Source organism: Dipodomys spectabilis, unplaced genomic scaffold (assembly GCF_019054845.1).
Source record: "Dipodomys spectabilis isolate Male_0828 unplaced genomic scaffold, ASM1905484v1 ptg000187l, whole genome shotgun sequence".
Classification (NCBI taxonomy): Eukaryota; Metazoa; Chordata; class Mammalia; order Rodentia; family Heteromyidae; genus Dipodomys; species Dipodomys spectabilis.
This window is the reverse complement of record NW_024870864.1, coordinates 5,122,839-5,148,266: the sequence shown is the minus strand read 5'-3', so window position 1 is coordinate 5,148,266 and position 25,428 is coordinate 5,122,839. Positions and strand designations below refer to the sequence as shown.

Sequence of the window (25,428 nt, the reverse complement as noted above, 5' to 3'; positions counted from 1 at the left end):
CATAAACTGAGGAGACTTGGAGGTTCTGATGTATAGCATGGCAACTGCAAGTAATAATACTGTACTCTTTGCTTGATATTGATGGAACCTACACACAAAATGATAATGATTGATATGTCCATTGTGATAATTTTATTTCCTAGTATATGTCAAATTATCACAGTGTATTCCTCAAATATACGTGTATAGTTTTGTCAATTATATTAAATTATATTATATTATATTATATTAAAATTTATTAACAATAATTAAAAAATAAATCAAAGGTTTATATATGGAACACTTGATTTAACCTAAGCACATTTGAAGATAATATATAACTTTATTAATAAAAATCATTATTAACATAACTTATTTAAGCCAGGTACAATGGGATATTCCTGTAATACCAGCTATGTGGGGAAGTGAGGGCAGCAGGATCTTGAGTTTAAGACCAACCAGGGTTTTATAGCAAAGATGTTATCTCAAAAACAATCAAAAGAACTTGGGGCACTAGTCAACTAGTAGAAATCCAGTCTAGTCAAGTATAAGGCCTTCAAACCCTTTAGTACCTGGGGAGTAGGGGAGGGATAGGCAGATGTGGGGAAGAACACTTACTTAGATGATCAAAATTTCATTAAAAATACTCTGCATCAAACTTAATGTTTTCAGTTGAGCTGTCACATAATTAAAATAGACAAAAGCATTGAAGCTGATGGAAAACAAAACAAAAATAAAGATAAATGTATAGATGGTGACAAATTATTACTTAAATGCTTCAGGATTAGGTATTGACTGATCTGGTGAACTAACATGTTCATAAACCAGGTTTTCAAAAATGTTGTAAGCTGGGTTCTGGTTGCTCATGCCTGTAATCCTGTGTACTCAGGAGACTGAGATCTCAGGATCAGGGTTTGAAGCCAGCCGGGGTAGGAAAGTCTGAGACTCTTATCTTCAATTAACTACCAAAAACAAAAAACAAAAAATAAAACAAAAACCTGGAAGCAGAACTGTGGCTCAAGTAGTAAAGTGCTAACTTTGATCAAAAAAGCTCAGGGGCAGGCTTAGGCCCTGAGTTCAAGTCTCAGAACCAGATTATACACACACGCACGCATTTTATTATAATAGATAATTTTTTTAGGGAGCTTGTTAACTAACAACGGAAATACTTGAATCCTGTCCCAGAAATTCTGACTCAGTAGGTCTGGAGGAGGCTCAACAACTGGTAAGTTTACCAAGGATTCTAGATGATTATGCCTTCAGGTGATTCCTAGGCCTCTTGCAAAAGAAAACAGAATCCATGTTTAAAATGATGTGATTCTGTAGAACAGGGTTCAGAGAGACATATGCAGATCATTCCAAGTCTTCTGAAGAGTAGTAATACACCAACATGGTAAGGCACAGAAATTAGGACAGTCTTAAAAGACTGAATGGGCTGAGAAGAAAATATTACCTTTAGTTTAGGCAAGTGTATGATAATGCTTTTTGAGGAAAGCAGCCAAAACCCATTCAGAAATGTACTTCAAATGCAGGAAGATCAGAGCTATTTTGCTTTGGTGAAATGTCCAAAATCAATGTAACCACCAGACCTATTCATGGCGAATAAAGTCCGATGTTAATAAAGTAGTTACTACTGAGGAATAAACCACCCCAATACTTCAGGGGTTAAACACAACAGTCAGTTATTCTTACTCTGGTCTTTCAGGTTGCCTCTCTAGGCTAGAACTGGTTTGGCCTAGGTCAGTGATGAAAGTTGGATTCAGACCTGTTTGTTCTACAAGTTAATCCTTCCTCAACTGCCTCCTGCCCTGGGCATTGCCTTTTGCATGGATTTGATGAAGGTTTCAGAGGAAGAGCCTGCTGAGCAAAACACATTTGAGCACCATTTCCTTCCTGTCATGCCTGTAGCCCATTGGACAAAGCAAGTCACTTGGTCAACTAAATACAACCAGTAAGGGGGGATATTCCACCCATAAGGGAAGCAGAGAAGAATGACTATTTTCCAAATAACATTACAATATAGCACAATAAACTAGAGGTATTTTTCTTTAATTTGTTCCTAGGGGAAATGCCATAGATCTTCTGTTGCGCAAATTTAAGACCAACTTGGAGGAGAGGTTGGTCAACTGAGAGGTAGACTGGGGGAAGCAGAGAAACAAAATTCTTCAGGAGAACATAAAAGGGAATGGTTTATTATTTTGGAGAGCATCAGGAAAGTTAAATTGAGTAAGATTTTAGGATAAGTGAGATTATTCACCATCAGAAGCAAGAATTTGTTCTGATCCAGGCTGGGATTTATGTGTAGGAGTTCCAACATTACATTCTTAAATCTTAATGTCTGTTGCACCTGAAAATCACATCTATTCACCTCAGTTTATTTTTATTTTTCTAATGTGTTTTTGAGAGAATAACTTTGAAAATTTCAAAATTCATGGACATAAAACAAAAGCACAGTAGAATAAAAAGCCTGTAGTTGAATTTCTGAGGATGCAGTGATTAAACATTTCCCCCCAAAATAAATAATACAAAATATTTAATAATCAGCATCATTATTTTAGGATTAAAAATATTCAGTGTTATAAACGAACTGTGACAATTGATCACAATTAATGCAAATAAGTAGTATGAAGTATGGTGTTCTGATTCACTGGTTGTGCCTGTAAATGAGTGGCACAATTATAGCAACAGTTTGCAAATGAGCTTCTATCATAGATACCAATTGTGATTATTCATTTATTTAGAGTTAAACATGATCAGCTTCACAGATTTTTTTCCCTCTTTAAGAAAATAAATATTTATTTGGGCAATTGTCTTGAAACCTGTGTCCCTATGCAAATTGTTTAATAACTAGTAAAGATGCGTCTCTGTGGTTCTTTCTAGGAAAAGACTGGAGAGTTTAATGAGAAACACTTTAAAACAGGTTACTTGTTTCTTTTTCTTTTTCCTCCTGTCTCCTCCATTTCTCTTCCTTTTCCTTCCCTTCCTTCTTCTACTTCTTTCCATTCTTTCTTCCTCTACTCTTTTTCCTCCTTTTTTCCCCTTTTTGAAATTGACTCAAACTGTGTTGCCCATGTTGGCCTCAAACTACTGGGCTTAAGTGCTTTTCCTGCCTCATCTTCCCTAGTAACTATTATTGGAGATGTACACCACTGTGCCTAACAGAACTCAGTCATTTCTAATGGTCTTTTCTATGACAGAGGAAGGTAGGGTTTCTGGTTCTCTTCTGCATGCCTCCCTATAGTAGCACTTCAGCTAAATCATCATATCTACAGTTTTCTAAAGTCCTACCCTTCCACAAGTATACTATTCCAAGATCTCACCAAAATCCTATGAGATATTAATAGCATTAGGACAAATAATCTGATACCAGAGCAATAAGAAACTGTCACATTACAGGATTTCAGATAAGGTCTGTATAGTGCCACATTTTCTCATTATATTTGCTTATTAATTTAAGAAAGGTACATATTAGAAGATTTTTCTGTGAGATGGTTGTTTAAAATTTAAACATAATTTTTAGAATAATGTATATGATCATAAATCACCTTATCTCAAATCATATCAGTCCTCCTTTTAAAACTTTTATTCTTGTTCTGTCATAATTTATGTAAATAAACCCATGCATTGATTTTGAAAATTTCAACATCTGTTTCATCCACCATTTTGAATCTGTTCTCTTTCCCTACCTAAGCTGAGATTTTCCTAGTTTTTCATATACTTAGTAATTTTGGATTATGTCTTGGTCATTTTGAATATTGTGTAACGAGTGTCTGCTTCTTATTTAAATTGTATCATAAACATATATTAGTATATTTGTCAGAACTAATCAACCAATCATTCATTCTTATTTTACTTTTTACCTAATGTCTTTTTACTCTTCCAAGTTCCTACCTAGGACACCACATATTTAATTGTATCTCCTCAGACTCTATAGAGGCTGTGACATTTTCTCAGACTGCCCTTGTTTTGGATCATATTGATAGCTTTGAGAAATACCATTTTGTAGAACACGCCTCAGTTTGTGTTTATATAGTGTTTTCCCCATGTTCAAGCTGGGACTGTGGATTTAGGGAGAAAGATTAAGGAGCAAATGTCATTCTCAACACATATCAAGGGTACATGCTGTCAACATGACTTACCATTGTTGATCTTGAACATGATCTTTTGGCTGAGATAGTGCTTGCTATGAAGTCACTGATCTATTTTATACTTTGATATACTCCAATACTACTTTACTGTCTTGTTCCAGCAGTGGCCATTGAAGTGGCTTCTATGTCTCTTCAGCCCCTATTATTGTGTTTTTGCTTATGTCATATTGAGAGGTTTGTCTTCTTTAATCTTAGTTACATATCTTCTGTCAATTATATATTTAACAAATACTTTCAGATTTTGGATTTTTCTTAATTTTTGGTAGCAGTCTGATATATAACTCACTGTATATATCTCATCCATTCATAGTGTCTAATTCAGTGGTTTTAGTATATTCAGTTATGCAACCATTAGCATCATCCATTCTTGAGCATTTTATTACATTCTGAAGAAAATCTGTACCTTTATGTCTTCCTTCTATATTTTTTTTCAAAAGTCATTCCTATTTTTTCTCTTGTAATTTGTTCTTGTGTATCTTTTTAAAAACTTTTCCCTTAGACATACATGATGTTGCATACCTATAACAGTCTCAGTACTTGAGAGGTTGAGACAGGAAGATCATGAGTTCCAGGCTAGCCTCGATTGCTAATGATGTTCAAGACTGCTAATCAGTCAGGCCAGGTGCTACTATTATTACACAGTATCAGTAGACAGGAGTGAAGTAAGTTTAGCGAAAATGATTTGCAAGGCCAAGTATATCTCTTTAGAAGGAAGTTTTCTGATCCTTGTCTTCTAAAATAATGCTGGTGATATTACTTCATTCGGTTTGTTCCATTTGTTCCTCTTTTCCCCAGCTCTAGGGAGATATTTTTCTTCACTACTTAATTGAGTGTAATTGAAGACACTTTTCCAAGATTCTCCTTAATGGGACCAAAAGCTAGCTTTCCCCTCAGATGTATGTCACTCATTTATTCACTTTGAAAAGTCAACTTGAGGTTGCGCACACAGACATCTGAACATGGACGTGTAGCAATAGCAGCAGCTTAGGACACCACATGATCCATACAGTTAGATCTAGACTATAGCTCTGTCATGTGCTACCTGGATGAATTTGAAGTTTATCATGTACAAAGAATGGATAATAATAGAAGCTACTTGATAAATCATGGTGATTCATATGAGGGCAAAGCACTTAGCAGAGTGCTTGGATAATTCTAATATTCAATGGGGTTATTAGCAATTATTACTGAGACAGTGTGATCAGAAAAGATTTATAAATAAGCCAAAGCTAAATGTGTTCAAGAAGCATTTTATATCACTACCTTCACATCCCCTTTTCTGGAAGAGTTAACTCAGTCTTTCTTGTCATATTATCTCTTACAAAGGAGAAAAAACTGAAATGGGATTTAAGTATAATTCAAGAAACTGTAAACAACAAGGAATTCAATAGAAAAAAGGACACACAAATGAGGGAAAATGCTTTAGGAATTATTGGGCTAAAGTAGAAATTGCAAGCAGGGTGATTTTTTTTTTTTTTAACCTGATGTACAGCCATATGGTTGCTGAATGTGTTGATGTTAGTTTTAAGATTCTTGAGTATTTTAAACTTGACATGTTATTTTTTTTAATGATTTCAAACATCATTTCTTTCAGATCCTTTCCCTGATGTTGCTGTAATATTGAACAGATGGCTTTGCAGCATTTACATTTGCATTTTGCAATACTGCCATGTTATTTGCAAATTTTCATTTCAAAAACCTGTGATTCTTTCTCTACCTTTTCGGCATGGCTGCAATTGAAATTATAAATAGTTTCTTCTGAGGATCTTGAGGATGTGATAGAAATTGGATCACATGTTGCTTCTTCTTTTCAATTTTATGTTGTATTTTTGGCGTTCACACCTTCTGTTATTGGTATACTCTCTGATTTTAGGACTTCTATCCAAAGAACTGAAAATCCTCATTATACTTATACCTTGGTTATATGAGTAATGTTAGGGCTGAAAGGAATCCTGATCCCCTGTTTGCTTTTCTGGTAAGCACTTGTTACTGTCTAGGATTGTTCTATATATTTACTCATTGTCTTGCTGTCCATGTATTATCACCTCTATGAGGTGTATACTCTGCCTGTGTTGCTCACCTTAACTCCAGTATAGCATGGCACTGGTGACCAGCAGTCCTCTATGAATGAATAAATCAGCATATCAATTCAAATTCATAGATGTCTTTCTAGAAACAAATTCTTTCACAAGGCAAAGTTGAGTTCCCTGAACAGAATTGTCTTGTCTGATCTTTGACTTATACTGTCATCAAGTGTGTTCCTGCGGTGTGTTGTTATTCTACAAACTGACTGTGTGGCTATTAAGTAACAGTTTCTTGGTGGATCTTTTTCTTCTTTGGAGGCACAGTAGGAATAGTGCCAACTTAAAGGCATCGTCTTGCTTCATAGGCTAAAAGCAGGAAATAGGACAGGCTGTATTGATCAGAGCTGACTGAAGGCCTTTCCTTTTAAAACCAAGTCCATTATTATCCCTATTAAGATTTCTTTGATTTTTTTTTTAAGTGAGGAATGAGGATTACACTGTACTATTTGGCTTGGAGAGTAATTAATGTCATGGACCAGCAATGTCTGACGTTATCTTCACCCTGATTTGCCCTAGATTATCATCCTTTCCAGCTCATGACTGCTTAAGTGTCTTTGTGCTAGGACTAGGCTAAGTTGTTTGGTCTTAGTCATTCACAATCAGGGAGAAATTAATATGAAATGTTACACTCTGCTATATGTATAAAAAGACCAAAAATTAACAATTGTTGTGAAGTGTGGGTGGGTTATTTTTGAGTTGAGTAACAAATCCTATCAGCTCAAAGGTATAGTGAGAATTGAAGACACACATATAGCTAGAACCATGTCAAGTGTTTCCTGTTTCACTGAGCTTCCTGTGGGAAGAGCAGAAGCCTCCTTTCTGCTTAATGGGAATGTTGATTGTTATAGTTTCAGAATTACAAAAGAAACTAAAAAGTGAGTCTTTGTGTGCTGTTGGCAGTTTTCTCTCTGAACCTTAACCCTGGCAAGCCCATGAGAAGCCTCAAGCAATGCTCAAACTAGAAGATAAAGTGATGATATTACAGACACAAAAGTGATAAGTTTTCAATTATAATTTTCTACTGGAATTCAAAATATTCAAAATATTTTTGTAAAGTATTTAGACAGATAAAATTTGAGGAACTGGGAAAATAACACAAAAGAAGGCAGGCATCTGAAGTTTAATTATTAATCATTACCAACACAATAGTATCAGTCAAGCCTAACAAAAGTATGGAATATCATGAATACCCAGGCTTTGCGTCCTCCTTTGGAAAAATCCCTCCTATATTGTTTGAAGCACCGTTTATGATGTATTTTCTAAACAAGGTTTTGCCTGAGTTTTAGTATATTTTGTGTTGTTATAAGAAAACACTTGAGGCTTGAGACGTTATAAAAAGGTTTATTTGTGTTTCATGGTGGCTGGAAAGTCCAAATAGCATGAATAGTATCCTGGTAAGGACCTTTTTCTTTGAGAAGCATAAAAGTACATGGCTGTTGCAGTAGAGACAAAGCATATGGTGTAACTTCACATCATACAGCCCATTGTCACAGAAATTAACTGGACCCACTAAACTAGCATTGATCCCCTTTCCAAGAACAGCATCTCTATGGCCTAATAACTTTTCAATGGGTCCTAACTCTTAGAGGTATTACCACCTCTGAACCTTGCCATATTAAGAACCATGTTTTCAGCCCCTGAACCTTTGGGGGATACAGTCAAACCATATCTGGACCATAGCAACCTATAGGTTTAGAACTATAGTAAATGTTACCTAAGTATAGTATTTTTCTCAATAATAAGTTTAATATTTATGCTGCAAGGTATAGCTGTGTTAACATTCTTCTTTCTGTAAATCAGTAGCAAGTACCATGTTAAATAATCCTTACTATTTTCCTGTGGGTAGGATCTTTTATAGCTTGCTAGTTATAAGTACATAGAACTAAAATGCTTAATGTTAAACAATGTAGACAGGGTTGTGATAGATTTTCATGTTTGAATGTTTTTATTCATATATTACCTTTTTCAAGTTTATACCTAATTAGTCCATTTAGTTCAGTGGATATTGTACTAACATCCATTTAATACTCTCAATTTGGTGTTACTAGAATATTCTTTCAATCTAGGTGTATGTCTCAGGGGTAGAGCAATTGCCTAGCATATGGAAGGTCCTGTGTTCTATTCCTAGCATCTACAAAAAAGAGTATTATTTTGTTCTTTCCATCATAAATAACTTATTATAGACTTACAGTACTGCAGTAACTGGAAGACAGAAACTTGCCTTTTATTGGAAATAGCCAGAATTGTATTTTTGAAGCTTGAATAAATATACAATGTTAGAGATGTGAGTTAATAACTAACTTCCATTCATTTAACTTCTAATCAAACTTGTAAATCAGACAGTCTATTTGTATAATTCTCATTGTGAAAAAAAACTTTCACTTCACTCTCTTTAGTGTAAATTTCTGTGTCTGGAATGACTCCAAGGAAGTTTGAGTTCTTTACTATAATGGTATCATTCAAATGTAGATGTCAAATCTTCCAGGGATGAGTATGTCCACTTCCCTTCAGCTGTCTCTTAATGCTCAGACCATTGTTAGTCTGTCCTTCTTTTGTAGACTTTGGGGACTTGCAGCTCAAGGGCACGAAATACACAGTGATTACTCAGAATAATGATATTTTCACAGTAGAAAGAAAAATATTACATCTTTTTTTTTTTTTTTTTTTTTGTCGGTCGTGGGGCCTGAACTCTGGGCCTGGGCACTGTCCCTCAGCTCTTCACCTCAAGGCTAGCACTCTACCACTTGAGCTACAGCACCACTTCTGACTTTTTCTGCTTATGTGGTGCTGAGGAATCTAACCAGGGCCTCAATCATACAAGGCTGCAAGCACTCTATCACTGAGCCACCTTCCCAGCCCCCCAAAATATTACATCTCTTAGGTAGGAAAAGTAATGGGGACAGAGACCTTTCACCTTAATCTATGTCTTCATATATGTCTTGAATATCAGAGGGACCACAGTCACCAAATGAGGAGATTGCACATGTGATACCATCCATAGTACTATGCCCTGACACTTGTCCACATGGCATTTCAGCTCCTACTATGCTTCAATAAGGTAATAGGAGAGCAAAAATTTTTTGTTTTATTTACTTGAGGATTCGTAGAATCTAGAATGTGCCAGACACGTACTAACCACACAATAATTGTCTGGTATACAGTATTTCTGGGGCATCTACCAGTCTTTTTAAATATATGAACAACAATTCATGCATTTCCACCTTCTCTTTTTTTAAATTTAATTTTATTGTCAAGGTGATATACAGAGGGGTTACAGTTACATATGTAAGGTAGTAAGTACACTTCTTGTCAGATATTGTTACCCCCTTCAATTTTCTCCCACTTTCCCTACCCTGACTCCTTTCCCCAAGTTATAAAGTTCATTTCCAAAATAGTGTCTTGTGAATATTGCTGTTACATTATTTCACCCTTTGTTCTTTGTCTCACCATTTTGTTGTCCTTCCTTCTCCAAATCAGATAATAAATGTGACTGCATAAAAATGCAGAGCTTCTGCATGGTGAAGGACTTAGCTAGCAAAATAAATAGAAAGCCCAGAGATTGGGAGAAGATCTTCACTAGCTAAACAACAGATAAGGGCCTTATATCAAAAATATACCTAGAGCTCAAAAAAATTAAACCCCCGATTAAAAATCCTCAAAGAAACAACTACCCCATTAATAAGTGGGCTAAAGAATTCAAAAGAGACTTCTCTGGAGAGGAAATAAGGATAGCCAATTGACACATGAATAAATATTCAACATCTCTGGCCATAAAAGAAATGCAAATCAAATCCATCTTCTCTTTGAGAAATCTCTAAGACATATGGCTTGCTTAGACAAATACAAACATTATATGTAAGACGAAGAGGACAGTTGTACAGATAACTTTGTCTAGTCTTCATGAGTTATGTCTCCTTTTAGTAATCATTGTTTTCTTTAAAATGCTCTGACTCTAATCATTTTTGTTTACTCAACACTCATAATGTAGAAGGCATCTGCTAAATGCTTTACATGCAGTATCTCATTTAGTCCTTGCCTTTAGTGGGTATTGTTATTATCCCTGATGTAGGAATTGGAAAGGTGAGCTCTATGAAACCCAGGTAACCTCCCTGGAGGGGACTTCTGCAACAACTGGAATACTTGTGTTTGCAAAAGTCCATATTCCCACCTTCTATACTACACAGTCTCTAGTGTGATTTTTGGGGACCCTACAATGAACTTAGAAGCCTATGCTGCAGCTCCCTTAGCTGCAGCATTTGCCTCTTCCCAATGGGGCAATTGTTTAAGATATGGGATCTGCAACCTTATTAGCAAGTTCCTCTGATATCATTGGTGCATCTGAAGAAAATAGCCATATAAAGCAGCTAAAAAAAAAAGCATTGTTTTAGTATGGCTGAGATGTGAGCTCCCTCTTTGCTTGTTGAAGATGGTTTCTGATATGAAAGAAGAAACAAACTAGAAGTTGAGTCATGTTTTGTTATCTTTGTCATGCTTCCTGTCATCTGTTCATTTTGTGCTTATTTCACACTAAGCTATCTACCTAAGTAATAGTCAACCTTTGCTCACTTTTACTCTTCAGACTAAATTGCATATTTTTAATTGTTATTGTAAAGGTGGGGTACAGAGGAGTTGGAGTTACATAGGTCAGGTAATGAGTGCATTTCTTTTTGAAGAGTTACCCCTTCCTTTGCTTTCTCCCAGTCTCCCCTCCTGACCTCCCCATAAGTTGTACAGTTCATTTTCAACATAGTGTCTAGTGAGTACCACTGCTGCATTTGTTCACTCTTTTTCCCACCATTTCTGTTCCCCCCACTCTCCCCCAGAGAGATACATACAAGACAAAAAATACAGAAAACAATAACAAAGGAGAAACAAAAACAAAATGACAAAAAAAACTCATTTCCATTTCTTGGAATTCATTTCAATAGATACCACTTTATATAATCAAATGCACATAGCTATTGAGTCTTTGTGATCCTTTCCTAAGGACATCTTTCTTTGGTCTTACTGTGTGATAATTTTTAAGCTTCCCCTTTGACATCACATTCCTTCGTTCTTTTTTAAAAATCTTTATTGTAAAGGTGATGAACGGGGGGGGGGGAGTTACAGTTATAAAAGTAAGGTAATGAGTACGTTTCTTTTTAAACACTGTTACACCCTCCCTCATTTTCTCCCACTTACCCCTTCTTATTCCCTCCCCCACACCCAGTTGTATAGTTCATTTCCAACATAGTGTTAAGTGAGTATCATTATTGCATTAGTTCATCCTTTGTCTTGATGTTTCTGTGGTTCCCATTCCCTTCTACAAATCGTATATACAAAACAAAGGGTACAGAAAACTAAAACAGAAAAAAAACCCACAATCAACATTTTATGAATTGAGAAGGAAGACTCTGGGTGCAGAAATGTGCCTGATGTTCATCTTCATAAGAGAGAATTGCTTGGGAGAAGGCAGAGAAGCCTAAAGCTGTGAAACCACAGTGATGGTATATGACCATTCCATGGGGCTTGGGAAAGATAGTGGTGAAGACATGAAGATAAGACTGCCTTCCCTGGGACCCCACCCGCAGGCTTTGGGGCCAGTGTCAGGAGACAGTCTTGTCTGTCAATGGAAAGGATACAGGGGCCTGAAGCACAGCCCTTTGCCTTCTGAGCTGCCTTGTATCAGCTTATGACCTTACCTGTTGATTTTTTTTTTTCATGGAAATGCAATGGTCAGCAATAACTTCCAAGGCTTAAACGAAAGGATAAATGCAGAGTTAATATCCAGGTTCACTCCAGGTGCCCCAAGTTCCAGGAACTGACATTTAACCTGTCATATGCAGGGACCTGCATGCTGTTATCCTGGGAACTGACCAACTAATAATATATATGCTATCAGAGTCAAGAATGAAAAGGCCATCCAATTCCATAAATTAAAGAAAATAAAAATATGTATGGCATTTAAATAAATTTAGAAATATAAGACTTTAAGTATTGAAATTTTTCTCTTCAGCCAACACAATTTTAGATGACCAGGAAGATAGTCTAAAGAGTAAGGCTGCTGGGCACCAGTGGTTCATGCCTGTAATCCGAGCTACTCAGGAGGCTGAGATCTTAGGATCACGGTTCAAAGCCAGCCAAGGCAGGAAATTCCATAAGACTTTTATCTCCAATTAACCACCAGAAACCCAGAAGTAGCACGGTGGCTCAAGTGGTAGAATGCTTGCCTTGAGCTGAAGAGCTGAGGGATGATGCCCAGGCCCAGAGTTCAAGCCCCACAATTAACTAAAAAAAAAAAAAAAATCAGATAAAGTCTAAGGCTGCCCACTGCTTAGGTAGATAGGATAGTGTGAAATAGAAACAGTAGATACCAGAATCTTCTTTGTAAGTACCAGTTTCTCAGTCATGTTCTCAAAGCTTCTTGCACCTATCTCCCAGCTTCTTTCCCTGCTTCTTTGTCAATTTCAACTGGTTTATTTATTTACTTATTTTATTTTTTAAATTTTTTATTATAAAGGTGATGTACAGAGGGGTTACGGTTACATAGTCAAGTAATGAGTACATTTTTTTTTAACAGTGTCGCCCTCTCCCCCATTTTCTCCTAGTTTTTGTCCCCCTGACTCCTCAACCTCTCAAGTTATATAGCTCACTTCCAACATAGTGTCTAGTGAGTATCACTGCTGAATTAGTTCACCTTTGTCCTAACATTTCTGTGCTTTCTTTTCTCCATCCCAAATCAAACACATGCAAGACAAAAGTAATAAAAAAACAATAACAAAAGGGAAAGAACAGAAAACAAACTGCACACAGTACAATTAAAAAAACCTCTTGTTGCCTCTCTTGGAGTTCATTTTGATAAGCATCATTTTACATTGAACCCTGTGATCCTCTCCTAAGAATATCCTCCTTTGGTCTCACTGTGTGAATGTTTCGAGTCCTTTTTATCATGGTCAAGTGTAAATTTTGTCTTTTACTCTCCATTTGGTTTACTTGTAGATTTATAGACAAATTCTAGTTATCACAAATGAGTAAAAACATGCATATTTATTCAGCATGTCCTTATAACATGTCTCCTCAGAGGGTATCCCTAGAAACGGTTGGTGCTGGGGATACCGAATGAACTCTGTTCTCAGAGTCAGGCAGACCTGAGACATGTTGAGATCAGAGGATAATGGAGAAAAAGTCTATGAAGAGCAGGATATATGAAGAGCTATTCCTAAGTCTATCCTTTATTTCTCTTAGCTTTAATGCTCAAATAAATAAATAAATTATACCAAATAGAATATATCTTGAAAATCCTTAATCCAAACATCTAAAATTCAAAATCCCAGACTTTTTGAGGGCATATGCAATGGGTTATAGTATAACTACACCAGAGTACTAAAATATTGTGTGTGAAAGTACCTTCAGAGCTGGGTGTGGCAGTTCACAACTATAGTCCTAGCCACTCTGGAGGCTAAGATAAGACTCCAGTTTGAGATTAGTCTATACAGAAAGTTCACAGGAACCCGTCTCAACTAAAAACTGGGCCTGGTGACTTGTGCCAATCATTCCAATTCCACAGGAGGCTGAGATTGGAAAGACTGAGTTCCAGACTATCCATGGCAACAAAGCTTTTAAGACTCCATCTCAACAGGAGAAACTGAGTATGGTGATATTCACCTGTCATTCCTGCTATGGAGATAAATATCAAATAGGATTGTCCAGGCACAGGACTGGGCAAAAAGCAATATACTATGGTGAATCCCTGAGTGTAAACCCTGGTTTTGTCCTCCCAGATACTTTCAGGCTATGTATATAAGGTATCTTTTATATTAAGACAGAAGCATTTTGAGCTTGTTTTCCAGTTTGAAAATAACCTTATGTGTACACAAATATTCAAAATTCTGAACCTGAAACACTTCTGATATGAAGAATTTTGGATAAGGGATTTCCAATCTGTATTGTCAAATTCATAGCCCCACTTTTTGCCATTAACAATAGTCATTTGACCTCGTATTAAAAGAGAATTTACTATATATCTTACTGGTGGACACACGTTAGAACAGTCCTTAGTATCATTAACATCATTAACTGGTTAATTTCTTCAGCCACATTGGATTATTTATTCCAATTTGCAAGCCTTTGTGTTGAGAATTTCAAGATTAGAGAAGAATAGAGTGTTCCTGATTAATAATCAAATTTTTTCCAATATATCTCCTTGTATCCTTTCAGGACGAAAATAGGGATGTGATATTAGCTTTTGCTATTGATGAATATTATGTTATTTGTTATTAGATTGTGGGGCAGGCTGAGAATCATGATGGGGTATTTCAGAAGTCTTCCCAACTCCTGCCTGTCATGTGAATGTGAAATAGCTCTCTCTTGTCACTCCTGCCTTAGCCTGTTGTTCTTCCTCTGCCTGGGAGTAATGATTTGAGATGAAAGAACACAGAGGTCTGAAGTGTTCTTGTCAATGTCAATTACGAACAGGAAGCACTTGTTCAATATGACTGATCTGTGGTTTCTTTGCTCAGTATTGACAGGGCAGTGTAAAGATGACCCATTATACTATACAGGACTTGGCACTTAGTTGAGGATATGGTCCCGTGAAAAAACACTAGGTATCAGTTAGTGATCAGGATGTAAAGTCAATCTATAGTTCTAATCTCTTTAACTCATCGATAGGATTTTACAAGGTCAGTATACTGATAGACCACTTAACTGAGAGCCAAATGCACTTTTATCTACAAGCTCAGATTAAGATAACTAATTGTCACGATAAAAATATTGTCATAATTGAACGACTTTGTCTTGTGGCTAGGAATCTGCAAGGAAATTAGTACAAGTTGAGTATTCATGTCCAAAATGCTTGAGACTAAAGGTATTTCAGAATTAGTTTCCTTTTTTCTTCCCAGATTTTAAGAATATTTACATATTAGTAGTGAGGCATCTGAAGCAAGAGACCCACGACTAAATATGAAATCTATTTGTTTTGTTTATACTCTATCCACATAGTCTGATTGAAATTTTATAAAATATTTTTGCGTGCCTGTATTTTGGCTGCCAATCCTCAGGTGATATAAAGTGAAATTTTCTACATGTTACTTCACATCACTCCTTAAGATGTTTCAGGGTTTTGATTTCAATTTTCAGATTAGGGATGTTCAGTTTGTAACTCTTTAATAAGGTTACCGACTGATAAAAAGCTATACTTGTTCTTGAATTTACAGATAGCAGTGTGGGGACCAGGGAAGTCAAATTACTTCCAAATGGTTTTGATACTAATTAATAACTGTAGCTTTATTTTAATGAGGTAAATAAATATTAATATTGCAAGAATTTGTCTTTAAGTCAACTGGTAACTTATTGTTGTTTGGATAAAGCAAATCCATTCCTTGCAATGTAAGTTCCTGCTCTGGTTACTTAGGAAGTTCAAACTTTGAGGGTTTTGTTGTTGTTTGTGACAATACTGGGGTTTGAACTTGAAGTCATGCAAAGAAGGCACTCTTCCACTTGAACTATACCCCCTAATGTCTTTTGTCTTTAATTATTTTTCAAATAAAATCTTGATCTTGATTTTTTCTCCCTAGGCTGGCCTTGATCATTGTCCTTTTATTTACACTTTCCATATAGCTTAGCTAATAGACACATACGACTATGCCTGCTTTATTCATTAAGAAAAAGCTCATTGAACTGTAATCCTCCCTATCTTTGCCCCCCCAGAAGCTAGGATTATAAACATGGTCATGGGGCTTGAACTCAGGGTCTAGGTGCTATCCCTAAATTGTTCAAAGCTAACACTCTACCACTTTGAGCCACAGTGCCACTTCAGCTTTCTGGTAGTTAATTGGAGATAACAGTCTCACAGATTTTCCTGCCCAGGCTGGTTTTGAGCTCCTCAGAGGAGCTTGGATTGCAGGCATGAGCCACTTGTGCCCAGCTAACACTAGTTTTTGAAAGTTTGTTTTTCTAACAAAGGAGGAGGCAACAATGCTTGATAAGAAATGTACTCATAAGCTCATGTAATTGTAACCCCTCTGTATGGTATTTTCACAATAAGAAAACTTATTTTAAAAAGTTTGTTTTTCTTTTTTAATGTGTGGGCTACTTAATTATTCAGTCAACGGATATGGAGTGCTACTGGATGGTACCAATGACTTTGATAAGAAGTGATCACAAACTTATAAAAAGAGATGGTATAACCAGTATAAAATCTAATTGCAAGGTAATGGTATCCATGAACATTTCATTTATTCTTGTCATGTAATACAGTGCTTCTTATCCAAAATGTAGGAGACAGAAATGTTTCAATTTGCATGTATATAACAAGATGACTTGGGAATGAAAGCCAAGTCTATCATATGAAATATGTTTCAGGTATATTTTACATACATGGCAAGAAGTTATACAGAATTTTAAGGATTTTCTGTATTCTGGCTGATATATTCTATGGGGTCAGGTGTGGAGTCTTCTATTTGTGATGTCTTGTCAGCACTCAAAAAGTTGGGGATTTGAGAGCATTTCAGACTTCAAATTGAAGCACATGCTTCAATTTTTTAATGCAATAAAATCATATGTGAAGGTTAATATAGAGAGTCAAATGAATGTAGAAAAATGCTTATTGGGTATTGGGTTTTACTCTGGAATGGTGGTGATATTCTGAAAGTAGGTAGAAATGATGGTTCTTCATGACATTGTAAATGTGCCAAATGCCATAGTTATGGTATGCTTTATGGTGGTTCATTTTATATTACCTGACTTGCACCTCAGTATTTTTTTAAGGTAGTATCCTTTGTGCTCTTCTCTTTTCCCTATTTTTCTTTGAGTTTGTATTATACTTTAAGGTTGGAAGTTATTTGAGAAGTTTGGTCTAGTTTTTTCTTGTTTGTTTTGTATCCTTCAGAATACTATTTTCTTAGACATATTGCAAACTTTGCTTATTGAGGTTATCCTCATTTATATATTTTTCTTTATCTTATAACATGAATTCTTATATTTTTAAATCAGTTCATGACTATTACAGAGAAAAGCTTTTGTCTTTGTTTATTTCATATCCAACCCCTTATTAACCTCCTATTTTAATAAAATGAAGTCTTTGGGGTTTTTCCAAGATTATAATTTTTTTAAATTAGTAAACTGTATTGATCACAATTTGTTTAGTTAGTGACATAGTGCTTCCAAGTATTACCAATATTGAGCCCATTTTATATTTCTGAAATCCCACCAATTCTTATATTTTATTGATTTACATTTGCTACTAATCTGTTGAGGATTTCACATTTATTTTCATAAGGGATATTGACCAGTTCTCTTCTGTTGGATTTTTTGTTTTTTGTTTTTTTGGGTTTTTTTTGGTCAGTCGTGGGTATTGAACTCTGGGCCTGGGCGCTGTTACTCAGCTCTTCAGCTCAAGGTGAGCACTCTACCACTTGAGCTACAATGCCACTTCCGGTTTTCTGGTGGTTTATTGGAGATAGGAGTCTCACAATCTTTCCTGCCCGGGCTGGCTTTGAACCGTGATCCTCAGATCTCAGCCTCCTGATTAGCTAGGATTAGAGGCGTGAGCCACCAGCGCCCTGCTTCCTGTTGGGTTTTTATTCTAATTCAATAAAATAAATTCTATAGCTTTCCATTATGTTATATTCTGGGAGAGAAAGTGGACAGGAACTTATTTTTCTGTAAATGTGAGATATTTCATTTTAAAACTGACTTGAAAAAAAATTTACTATATATTTTGTTTGCATTTTCAAAATTGTAAGTCCAAAATCTTATTTTTCATACTTTTTTTCAAGAAGTTTCCTGTTTTAAGGTGTTATATTTGTTGATTTTGTATTCTATTTTAAAGTTAATATCAATGTCCTCTTAAAATTACAGTGCCTTATATGATGTTTTTATCTAAAATTATGCTTATTCAAGCTTCTTTTTATTCAATAGATTTGTGTGTGACTTGCCTGTCCTTATAGGTAGCTTATTTTTTAATTTTGCTTTTGTTTTTAATATATTTAGGGCTTGTAAAATCCCTTGATTTTATTTGCTATAAATGACTTTGTTTTTCCTCACTTGTTACTTCTGTCCTTTTGCCTTCTTTTGTATTATTTTTGGATTTTCTTAAAGTTTTTTTTGTGTGTATGTGCTTGAATTCAGAGCCTACGTGCTATCCCTGAGGGTTTTTTGCTCAAGTATAGTGCTCTGCCATTTGTGCCAATGCTCCACCTCAGGCTTTTTGGTGGTTAATTGGAAATCAGTCTCACAGACTTTCCTGCCCAGACTGTCTTCAAACTTAATTCCCCAGATCTCAGCCTTCTCAGTAGCTAGGATTACATGCATGGAGCCACCAGGGCCTGGCTTTTCCTTTAAATTTTAAATTCTTTAACACAATTTCTTAGAGGAAAAAAATAGTGAAAGCCTTTACTTGATGAATTTTTCTCTTAGACAATCTTTGTGGCATCTAAGAGTTTTATATTACTGAGTTTTACTATTATTCCCTGCAAATATAAAGAGTTATTTGTATGATGTGGTTTGTGCTTAATTTAAAAGATTCTAGGAGATTTTTATGTCTGCACTGCATTTAGTTCCTCTCCTCATAGGTTTTGGCGGACCAGTGGGTAAAGGTTCAGACTGTGAAACAATACTTCTTGGAATTTTCAGAGGTTTTTTTTTTTTTGTAGCTAAGATCTAAGTAATACAACCAATTCTTTACCTACCATTGCAGAAACTACAATCTCATACATAGCAGAGAAGGCAGTTTCTTCTCAGCAGTAAAAGTTCTTTAAATCTACCAATTTAACTTTAATAATCTTTCGAAATTCTGTATTCTCTTATGTAGCTTTTCTTTGTAAAAGTAGAGGCACACTGAATTTCTCTTCATTTTCTTCCTAGTATATCTTCTTCTAATGCTCTATTAATGCCCAATTTTCCTCATTCTGTATTGTGATCTGCTTCATATATGAATGTGTGTGTGTACATATGCCCAGGTGTTTGTATGAATGAGACCTAGACTTTAGTTGATGTTAATATTTCCAGTCTGCAATCATTTTGCTTTCAGTTTTATGAGATATATCTTTTTTGGTAATTTCTTTTGCTTGTTTTTTGTGCAACACTTAAGATCACAGAGGCAGAACTGGATGTGAGTGGCCTACTAAGAGTGCATGGCCTGATCGGGTGAAAGCAACAGGGCAGAGATGAATCTGGGCCATGGGTGGGGAGGAGAACAGAGTATATCCTTTATAAGGTTCCATTTCAGGTGAGGTGTAGACGAGCTAACTTTGGGAGATAATTGACTGCCTTCCTCCTTTGTTCACTGGTGACCCTGTCCTCAGGGTAAGGCTGAGGACACAGTATAGGGGTGGAGCTTCCTGTGCAATTACAGTGGTTCTTGAACTTGAGTTTAGATCCCCTTGTACTGCTTGCATCTCATTTCTTTATTGCTCTGATTTCCTGTAAATCAAGAAGAATAAAGTCTGTTTAAATATAGCTCTGCAGGAGCATTTAGATGTGTGCATGGGATAAGCCATTTCTAAATACTCTTTTGAAGACCTGCAGACAAACCAAGGCCTGTGACTTTAAATTAGCAGTATTTTAGAATGAAAGTTCCACCTGAAATGAATCTGATGAAGAGTTAAACTATTTTCAAAGTAGGATGTGTTCAGCTCATCTCCTCTGTGATGAAATGCCATTTTCCCTGATTTGATTGAGCCTGTTCTCCTTAAGCCTTGCTTCTTACAGTGTTGTGTGCTGTGCATAGTAATTAGGGACTTCTGCTGTCAGGGGCAGCAAGCTCCTGGTGGATTCTTGAGCTCCCCTTTCCCAGAGCTTAGTTCCTCACCCTTCCCAGTGTGTGTATTTAAATGGTAGGATTTGAGAGAACATACACGATAGCAAGATTGTAGAGAAGAATCAGCCAGGGATGTTAGGTTTTAATTGAAGTTTAGTTGGAGGTTCAATGAGGTGAGATTGTTATGACAGATTTCAAAATGTAATGATAGGGAAATGAGTTGGGTTCATGAGAGTTGGAGTAAATACCAAACAGCAGCTCAGCAACTCAGCATGAAACTACAGCTCCAAACTCTCAAAACCTAGAGTAATTAAAATTTACATTGTGCAACCCCCCCCCTTCTCAGTGGGTACCTTTCCAAGGGAAGCAGTAATTTTATTGTGAAAAACATAAACACAATTTTGGAGATGTAAATTATATGCACATTTTAATCTTGTTCATAAACATAGGAAGTTTTCAAAATGTAAATATAATCAAAGCACAAACTATAGCTGAAAGCAGACTTGAGATAGACCTCAGAAGGCAAAAAAGTGCTATCAGCTACTTTCCCATGCCTACCTGCCTTCCTGCCCCTTCTGTACTTGTAGGAAAGATGAGGTGAAATTTCATGCTACCACATCTGAGGACACCAAGTCTTGCTCTTTGGGTTTTTTAATGTTACAGGAGGAATAGAAGTTTTAACCTTTGGTCTGTTCATTATCTCCCACCCCCTTTCTTTTTGGTCAGTGCATAAGATGTTGGAGGTTAGTGAGTGAGAGATGGTAACTCAATGTTAAAGAATTTGCAGAATGGGAGAAGGGAGGAAATTTACCCAGATACTATTGAATTGTCCCATTTCCCTACTTTAAAGCATGAAAGTTTGAACTTCAATTTGAACCAATTCTGAGGATTGAGCGCAGGGAAACAGAAATTGGAGAAAATATACTGTGCTGGTGCTGAGAAACTATATGTGGATTCTCACTGTGTGATCCTGCTACCTGCTGAGTATTTTGAACAAATACTTCCCTCCTATGGGTCATGGATTTTCTACCTGGTTCAAGTCATTGATTTTGCCTGAAATTAGCTCCAAGATTGCTTATAACTCATACTTTTTGTGCTACTGTGTCCCATAAATCCACTCAAGCCAAACAGAATCCTAGGAATCCAAATCAGTGTGATATTCTTCTTGAGTCATCAGGTGATATGTTCCAGAAAAGGCTCAACGTCTCCCTCTGCCAGACTAACCAACCTGTGATTTAAGGGCAGAACTTACTGAAACTGCTTGGTCTCAGCCGCTTGGTCCTGGTTTCAGTTTGACACCTCCTCTACTGTATCAGGAGTCTTCCTAGTACGTAATGACCTGGTGTCTGTCCAAGTATACCACTGAATTTCATGGTTGGACTTGTCATATTGGGACCACCTATCCCTATTTTTTTTCTACTGGTTCCCTTAACATAGCAGGGTAATGAAAATGTTCAAGATTGTGAGCATACTGTGAGAAGTCATCATTAAGCAACCTTTGGTTTATATAAACCACATCAAATGCAATTCAAGTGTAGTATTCAGGAGAAACTTGACTTCAAGGATTCAAGCCCAGAGTTTAATTGGAAGAGTTATTTTTAGTATGTTGTATGGATAATGTGAGATTATGGTTTTTGTGTGGCCTTGTTTGTGATTGTTTGGACAAATGCCCAGGAATGGGATTGCTGGGTCATAGGTCTATATATTTAGTCTTTTTAGGAACCTCCATACTGCTATCCAGAGTGGTTGAACAAGTTTACATTCCCACCAACAGTGTAATAGTGTTCCCTTTAGGCCACATTCTATGCCAGCATCTGTTATTATTAGCTGTCTTGATAATGGCTGTTCTAACTAGGTTGAGGTGGAATCTCAATGTAGTTTTCATTTGCCTTTCTATTATAGCCAGAGATGTTGAACATTTCTTCATGTGTCTATTGACCATTCTCTTCAGAGAAGTCTCTTTTTAAATCTTTATCTCACTTATTAATGGGGTGGTTATTTCTTTGAAGATATGTTTTTTGGGGACTTAATTTTTTTGAGCTCTATTTTAGGTATGAAGCCCTTTTCCGTTATATAGCTGGGGAAGATCTTCTCCCAATCTGTGGGCTTCTATTTGTCTTGCTAGCTATGATCTTGGCCATGCAGAAGCTCTGCAGTTTTGCAGGAAGTAAATTTATTCCCATCTTCACCCACCATCAATTAATAAATGTGTAGTACACATGGAGCTTAGTTCAGAACGACACAGGAACTCTGTGTTCCTGGAGTGTATGTTGTAAAGGAGATGTTATTAAAGAATCAGTTATTGAATTTCAGTCATGAGAGGACTATGATGAGGTGATGCCATAGTGGGAGAGAACTCGGGGTGAGAGATGGCCTTAGACACTCTGAGGAAGCTATGGGTGAGCTATAATCTGAAGAATGAGTTGGAATTATCCAGTTGGCATGTACAGATGGCACTTCTCTAAAAAACTGTGAGGAAGAAAAGGCAGTAGGACTTGAGTAATAATTATAAGAAAGCTCCATTCTAGAATTTCCTTAAATTATAAGACCCAGAGAATGATTGCCTTAAGACCACATGTGGCATTTCCACTAGCAGTTGCTGCTTTCATGTCCCCACAAAACCATGTGCTATGTTCCAGGCTGTGAAGCCAGCAGCAAACAGTCTCTCAAACTTACTACTGTTAACAGTGGCTGTGACCTAAAGCCACCCCACCTCAGAAGCCTGTATACCACTACATCACAGGGCAGCATAGTGACAGCCAAGCAGGTGGCTGTAGGCCGTGTTGTCTAGAGATCTCAGTTTTTGGTCTTTCAGTTGGGGACCCATCAAAACAATAAGTGTGGCTTTGAGAACTGTGAATGAGTAGGATTTCACTTAAGCCATAGCAATCACTGTACTCATTTGGCCCATGGAACACATCTGGTACTTTTTGCAGCAAAGGCTGCAACCTTAGTTGAAACCATAGTTTCTACACTGTGCTGGAACCCAGGATGAACAGAATTCAAATCTATGCTTCCTGTTCTGTCTTCTGTGCTCAGGAGTCTCCCTGCTTGGTATCGGTGTGGCTAGAGATGCAGGGTCAAGCCACTGAGGCAGGCCTGTGAGTGTGGTACTGCTACCAGGCAAGGGGAAGCAAGGAGCCACAATGGGAGTCGGCTATTAAGGGAAGAAACTTATCAATAAATCCCATCTTAAGTATTCCCTCACCAAACCTCTAGTGAGTTTCTTCCCACTAATTGGGAACCTTGCATGTCACCTTCTCTTTGTGACCATAAATCTTTTCTAAGAAGCCTAATTTATTTTTTCCTTTGTTTTCAGGAGACTAGATCTGGAGAAAGCAACAGCTGTGTTGAAGAAATAATTCGGGTAAGGATATTCTTTTAAAATCTATTTTTTTAAAAAAGGTAGGAAATTAAAAAGAAATTCAATGTGTTGAACATGTATTCCAAAGAGAAAGGATTCATGGGGTCACATTTTTGAAAGTAGCTTGTAAGTTGTGAGTCATTTGCTGTTTAACATTTACCTTTATTCTGAGAGAAACACATAGGTTACCTAAATGACACTTAACAAAATAATAGTTCTTTTAGAAACCTAGGAGCTTATCTACACAAGTACCTTTGTGCAGGCTGAGGTGATACTTGGGTATTAAAGTGATCAGTTGGAAGACAGAACAGACTTTAGTTGAAAAATATGGAGGCATTCACATTCGGATACACCCATTTATCACCCTACTATTTAAAAGAGTCAGGCAGAGGTTGCCTTGTGATTTTTCTTCTGAACTTAATTAGAATCAGGTGTACCTGACAAACAGTTAATGCTCAGAGTCTAAAATGTATTCCTACGTTGTTTTTCATGTTATTAATTTCCTTGTCCTTCTTACCATCATTGCCCCTGTATGCTTTCCCTCCATGAGCTAGTTTCCATGCAAGTTGAAAACCAAGGCTGTTATGTAGGGTTGCTATTTTCCTGAGAAGTCCAGCTTATAATCAGGTAATCACCATCAACCCAGAGTTTGTCTTTGCTCATGTTTCCCCCCCCCTCCCCCCCGGGGAGCACTCTAGTAATCTATGGTTCTCAGAAAACTGATATTACATTGGGAAAAACTCCAGTACAAATTAGACCATCTGGTATCAACATTCTCTACAGAAAAAAAAACTATTTTAACATGTTTCTAACTTTTGGACATCCTATACACTTTTACTTGAATTATTATATCATAGTAATGTACTAAGTAATTGTAAGTAATTACATGGTTTAAAATTTTATATGAACCAATTTTCTAAAACAAGGTATTTTTCTTTATGGAAAGCATTATTTCACAAATCTTATAACTCACAAATTGGCCAGAATAATCAGGTGAAGTTTTATTTGTTGAATTCGTAACTCTTTCTTTTCTTACATAGAAGACAATTATCAAATCATACAGCTTTATTTCTGGCATTTAGATACACATTAAATAAAATCTGTACTGTATTTTATCTGTATTATCTATTTTGTCTCTGTCAGATTAGTATATGGTACTGATAAATGTTTTCCTTTTTTCTCTTTCAAAATAATCATGCTTCAGATTTCAAATATCCATTTTAAGCCATCTTTTGATCAGCTATTGTTGTTTCTATCTACAAAATGATAATACTGAAACTCATCAGCACCCTCTTCGCTTTCCCTAAGTAGAGAAAATCTGCTGTTTTATCATCTCATAAAAGAAATCTGTCTTTGGCTCTTTACCCCATGCAAACACACTTTTACAAGTTTGTTTGTTTTGTTGTTGGTGTTTGGAGGAAGGGTTTTGCTATGTAGCCTAGCTTGCCAGTACATTCAGCCTTCTTCCTACCCTTCTAAGAAGGGTGTATATTTGAACAAAAATTTAACTAATTCAGATACAGAAAAGATATAGTTTAAGGAAAGTAAAATTTAACTAACATAGATTGTAGTAGTCAACCATTTGAAGCTTTACTATATTTTCTGAAGAAAGTTAATGAGCTCCTCATTCCCTCTATTCCACTTTCATACAATATTGACTCCTAACACCTACACTGGTTATAAATCTAGGTCTTGCTTCATTGGTCTTTTCAGGGCCTGATTTCTGTGCATTTTTCTGTTCTTCTGTTTCCAGTTTTTCTGTTGAAGTAAACCTGATGTGGTCAAGGTCACCAGAAGTAGTTGTTTGTAGCCATCAAATTTGTGATAGTATTTTCTTGTAGTGATGGAAAAGGAGAGCCTTGAAAAAGGCTTTGAAGTGATGAAAGTTAGGTTATTCATGTGCTTTTCATGGGGGTGGGATCACCAGGAGAACAGTGGTGGGTAAAACAGGCATGACCCTTTGCCCTCTTGAACTGGTGATCTGCTGGGAGAGATAGATACTACTTTTTCAAAGATCTCAAAAGTAAATATATAATATAAATTTATAGGAGCTCATCATAGGGTACCATTATTACCTTCCTTAAGGACAAGAACAATGAATAGGAGAACAACTAA

At 36.4% G+C, this 25,428-nt stretch overlaps 1 protein-coding gene across 2 annotated transcripts in view; it reads left to right on the top strand.

Annotated features, from left to right (window-relative positions):
- Aff3 (AF4/FMR2 family member 3) overlaps window positions 1-25,428 on the top strand; it is a 548,149-nt gene that overhangs the window by 233,598 nt on the left and 289,123 nt on the right. For both annotated transcript variants that reach the window (XM_042695394.1, XM_042695393.1), the window contains exon 5: window positions 23,269-23,316. In XM_042695394.1, the coding sequence (XP_042551328.1) occupies window positions 23,269-23,316 (48 nt within the window). The remainder of the gene's footprint in view (window positions 1-23,268; window positions 23,317-25,428) is intronic.